Source organism: Limulus polyphemus, unplaced genomic scaffold (assembly GCF_000517525.1).
Source record: "Limulus polyphemus unplaced genomic scaffold, Limulus_polyphemus-2.1.2 Scaffold3366, whole genome shotgun sequence".
NCBI classification, from domain to species: domain Eukaryota; kingdom Metazoa; phylum Arthropoda; class Merostomata; order Xiphosura; family Limulidae; genus Limulus; species Limulus polyphemus.
In genome coordinates, this window is record NW_013668976.1 from 102,876 (window position 1) to 108,588 (window position 5,713).

Below are 5,713 nucleotides of genomic sequence, written 5' to 3' on the forward strand. Positions count from 1 at the left end.
GTATTTGTTTTTCTTCTTATTAGCTATTTTTTTACAATATTTACGCAACATTTTACAACATTCACATTATATAGACATTTATACTTTAATAACTATACACATAAGTATTCGAACCCTAGAAGCCTTGTCATTGGCCATAAGACATTGTTAGAGAGGATTGTATACAGTGTTGAGTGTACTGATATATAATACATTGTTAAAGAGGATTGTATACAGTGTTGAGTGTATTGATATCAAGTTCTTCAAGAAATATTAAATATACGATAGTACACGAAGCAACCCACTAGTGTTTATGTGTTCCGTTAGTAAGGTATACTATATTCTTTCCTTAATATTACTTTCATTAAAAGTACTGGCAAGAACCTATAATATGTATATATTAATTGTTTATTATTATATTTTTTATCATGGAGGTCATTTTCACATTGTTACCTTAGCTTAGTATATGGATTTAGGATTAGCTTCGATCTCTTATGATGGTCGAACCTCATGATATATTATTGGGATTACGGTCGAAGATACTGCTAACAGAGAGGGTATCTAACTGATGAAACAATCCATTTTAATCTTTTTTTATGTAAGAAGGTGATAACAGTATATTTATCTCACCACCGACATTATTTTTAGTTATGTTATACGTAGGTAGCTTGTTTTGATCAGAAGTTCATATTAATCACTAAAGAAAATAACAACTGAAATTTTAGAAACTTGCCGTCGGGTCTATTGGCTGCCATCAAAGCCTGTTCAGAGACTATCCATACATAGCCTGGGCTTGTCATTTTCAGTTGCTCCACCTCGCGGAATATCGATTCTGCGTCTTCAGTACTAAATTCGTATGAGAATAAAACCAATTAAAAATATATAAATAATATATAAAGTCTGCATACGTGATGTAGAAGATATAAAAATAAATGTAAGAATTTTATAATAGTAAGAGAGATAATATGAATATTTAAAGTAACAAAGCTTAATAATGATAAACCTTATCATTGATGTAGGGAAGAATTTAATGCTATAGAGTACAAATAAAACCAAACATTCTTATAAAATGATGAATCGATCATAATTTGCTTTTGGAAACATATTTTTATGATACTAATTTTGGTACAAGACATAAAATATTGTTAAGTATTTAATCCTTTCATAATTATTTAGTGTTAGAAAATCGATTGATAATTAATAACACCCATTATGTTGCTTGTTATTCTCACGCTTAAAACTAGCGTTACTACGTTTTTAATTTCAGTTAAATTATTATCAACCTCTTTACAGAAAGATGTTAGAAAATCCGTTCGTCATGCTTTAATAGAAGATGTATTCTAAATAATTAAAAAAACAGCCACAAAACATGATAATATGTGAATTAAGGAGACTCACGTTCAAGAAAGCCATACAAATATTGGTTACACGAACCAAAAACTTAAAAATACGACGGCATTCTGTATTCTGATCGGATTCTCGAGTGTGTATTCTAAAAGGAATTTCTTATTGATGACACATATAAAAACAAGGTAATAAAAATTGCGCTTGGGTTAAACTCGAAATAAAGTGTAAATATTTGTGAACAGAAATTCAGTTTGTGTTTTTTGAATTGTTAATAGCCTTGTTTCACAAGCCATTGTTTTGTCGATCCAATGTCAATTTGTTATACTGCTTACCAATGTTGTATAGTTAACTTCTTTTGACAAAACTAGCCAACCTTACTTCTATTTTTTGATATTAATGATACCTTTTTTAATAACCTCTAATCTTTTTACGTGATAATGACTTATAGTTTTTAGAGAAAATGTTTATGAAGTTGTTCTAATTTTTAGCCGCGGCATAATGGCTCATAGAACGACTTTGAGTTTTTCTTTGTTTTTCAAGTACAAACGTTTAGTTTATAGATCCGCCATATATTGACCAATATGAGATTTAATTATAGTTTTGGACTCAGGAGGTCAAACCCTTTCGATTGGTCTATCTGACTATGCCCAAGGTCTCATAAATCAATTTATTTTATTCCTGCCTAAAAAAAATTTAAGTGCCGCGGCTATTGAGGATTTCTTCTTGTTTTCATAGTCCTAATGGTTCAAATATATTAAAAAATTGTTTTTAACATTAAAACATTACAACAAAGGTTTTGCACATAAATAATGAAGAAGAAACTCAATATTTTTGCTAATTTATAAACTGCTGTTTGTTTGTTTTTGTTTTTTTTATTTCGCGCAAAGCTACACGAGGGCTATCTGCGCTAGCCGTCCCTAATTTAGAAATGTAAGACTAAAGGGAAGGCAGTTAGTCATCACCACCCACCGCCAACTCTTGAGCTACTCTTTTACCAACGAATAGTGGGATTGATCGTCACATTATAATGCCCCCACGGCTGAAAGGGCGATCATGTGTGGTGTGACGGAGATCAGAACTCGCGGCCCGCAGATTGCGAGTCGAGCGCCCTAACCACCTGGCCATGCCAGGCCAAACTGCTGTCTTAACAATCTTCGGCTGTTCACCTTTTAATAGTACATAAACTACTAAATATTTATTGAAAATATAGATTTATTTGAATAATCAAAGCTTTAACAGTTTAAAACCTCATTAGTATAGCATTGCTGACCTAGTTTTTAGATAAACAAAATATCCTATTTTAAAAATAAATAACTTACTTTGCGTACAAAATAAAAACTTTGCAATAAAATTCTTTCGTTTTTTCCAGTTGTTGGATAATGTCTGTAAATCCAGGTTCATATTCGATAACGTCATCAAGCTGAAAAACACAGCCAACAACAATAGGTTCAATCTACTGGAAAAAGTGCCACAGTAATCTTCAAATTTCTTCAACTAAACGAATTATCTGTTTTTGTTGGAAGCGTAAGCATAAAAATAAGATATGAATTATTAAATAGGCATTTATGGGATCTTATGTTTTGCATTATTCCAAATTTATCGAAACTTTTAAGATATTAGGTTTCTAGGAGCTAAGAAAGTTAATTTAGATTATATATATTATTCCAATGTGTCAATTTGACTGTATAATAGAACGCGAAATGACAGTAACTCAACAGTAACTCCCTTCTCGGTTTTCCAGTAATGATAAAAAAGGTATACTGTGAGTGCGTGTGTAAATGTTAGATAGTAACTATACAGTATTGGAGAATATGTTTATACAAATAACTTTCAGAACTTTCGACTCAATTTCGAGGTGAAAGCTGAACATTTAACTGAAAGTTAATTTATACTGTTGTTTCTAACAGTTAACTGAAAGTTACATTATACCATTGTTTCTAACATTTAACTGAAAGCTACTTTGTACTATTGTTTCTAACATTGTTACTTTATACTATTGTTTCTAACATTTAACTGAAAGTTACTCTATACTATTGTTTCTAATTGTTGCTAGACAGGTCTTTACTTTCAACTCCCTAAAATAAACGGAAAACGAATTTATAAATAAAGAAAAATGATTAAAGATGTATATTGTATTGCAAGACAATTAAAATTATGAGAACATAATTTTTAATCACCTCTAATCTTAACACATTTGTTTCTCGAAATCACTCATATATTGTATAATGCAAATAGTAAACTTAACTTTGTATGTTTAGTATTTCATAGACCAACAATTATATTAACGTTTAGTGAGGAACCGACTGAACTGAATAATTAATTTAAAATACAATAACAGCAACGTTTACGGTAGGCAAATTCTGATTTTAGTAATTACAACGTTTCGACCCATAGTATTGAGTCATCATCAGGTCGAAGCGTTGAAATAATTAAAATCAGAATTTGTTTACCGTATCAAATCATCATCAGGTCGAAACGTTGTGGTCATTAAACTCGAAATGTATCAAGTTATCATGAGGTCAAAACGTTGTAGTCATTAAACTCGAAATGTGTCTCCTGTATCAAATCATCATTAGGTCGAAACGTTGTAGTCATTAACCTCGAAATGTGTCTCCTGTATCAAATCATCATTAGGTCGAAACGTTGTAGTCATTAAACTCGAAATGTGTCTTCTGTATCAAGTTATCATGAGGTCGAAACATTGTAGTCATTAAACTCGGAATTTGTCTACTGTAAACGTTGCTGTTATTATATCTTGAATCAACCATTGTATTGTTTACATCAGCTATATTTCGAGTAAAGTTATAAATGTGGATTTATCTGCTGTATTTTGTGTACAAACAATAATTATGTAAGTTATCTTTTACTTCATTCCATCTTATTCCAAACCTTAATCTTGGCCTTTACGTTTGGATTCTGTGTACAAACCGTATTCTTGGTTTTACACACTAGATTCCGTGTACAAACCGTATTCTTGGTTTTACCTACTAAATTCTGTGTACAAACCATATTCTTGGTTTTACACACTAGATTCTGTGTACAAACCGTATTCTTCATTTTACCTACTAGATTCTGTGTACAAACATTTATCTTGACTTGACATTGTAGATTATGTGTACAAACCTTAATCTTGGCTTTATCTGCTAAGTTCTGGAACCTGCCTAAAGTGTATCTGCCATTATTGTCTGAGCTGTGAATAAAAACAACGCATTTGTAGTGAAGGGATTTCAGAAGTTCTATCCACACGTCTGCTTGATGGGAGTAAGGGGGGACTGTCCGAAGAAAGGACGCGTGGAGATTCTATAAAAAAAAATAACTTGGTGATAAAACAATGGAATTATGTAGATAATTCACATGAAAGAGTTGACACAAAAATCCTAGTAGTTATTTTTTCGAATAACAGCATCTTTGAATATTAGTTAAAGTAACCAAAAATCTGTAATAGAGTATTTACTCCAAGGTAATGTAGTAAGTTGATGTTATTTTTAACTTAGTCACAAGGTGATAAGGAACGCTACTCATAATCATGTCTATTTCCAGCAGAAACAATTCGCCCTCGAAATATATCAAAGGTTGTTGTTCATTCATCGCACGTCAAGTTTCATTTGAGGGGCTGGCTATACAGTTCTCACTTTCACTTAACTAACATTCGACTGAAGTTAGTGTTTAGAAACTGGGAGTTACAAATTATGTTTCTGGTCACGTGTACAGCGGTTATTGAGAGTATAATGTAATTATACATTTAATAACAACCAACAAAAAGGTGGGCTGAATAATTTCCTTGTATTTATTCATAATTCAGCGCGGTTTTTCGAAAGCGTTCTGTTTGAAGAGTAAATAAAACAGAATTAAGAGTAATGAATGTTTTTATTTCTTGCTTTTGAAGTCTATATGTCATGCTGTGTTGCATCTTGCAGAGTGCATGATTCATGGCACGCGTACGTTTTACTGGCCTCACGACAGTACAAATTGCAAGGTTATGTGTCCCTTAAGTGACGTTATTTTAGTGTCGACTGACTAACTGACAGACAGCACACTACTCTATGATGGTGCGAGTGGTTAAAACAGGTGACCCCTCTAGGCGGTCTTTGGCCCCTTTCGGGGAACTAGCTTCTGATCAAAGCAAGCTGCTTACATAGATCAGAACTGAAAATCAACCTAGTAACGGACACAGCTATTTAAGTAAACGTTCTTACGTCCTTTCTTATAATGATTACAATGCATTGTTTCGTCGTTAAAGGTTAGGCCCTGTATGGCCAGGTGGTTAGGGTGCTCGACTCGCAATCTGAGGGTCGTGGGTTCGAATCCCCGTCACACCAAACATTCTCGCCCTTTCACCCGTCGGGGCGTTATATTTTGAAGGCCAATCCCACTATTCGTTAGTAAA

General features: G+C 32.6%; 1 protein-coding gene across 1 annotated transcript in view; it reads right to left on the reverse strand.

The window, feature by feature from the left end:
• Positions 1-5,713, reverse strand: part of LOC106469230 (glutamate [NMDA] receptor subunit 1-like) — a 43,257-nt gene that overhangs the window by 21,458 nt on the left and 16,086 nt on the right. The window contains exons 2-4 of the mRNA XM_022397682.1: positions 4,450-4,626; positions 2,646-2,746; positions 713-825 (exon numbers count right to left, since the gene is read on the reverse strand). Of these exons, the coding sequence (XP_022253390.1) occupies positions 713-825; positions 2,646-2,746; positions 4,450-4,626 (391 nt within the window). The remainder of the gene's footprint in view (positions 1-712; positions 826-2,645; positions 2,747-4,449; positions 4,627-5,713) is intronic.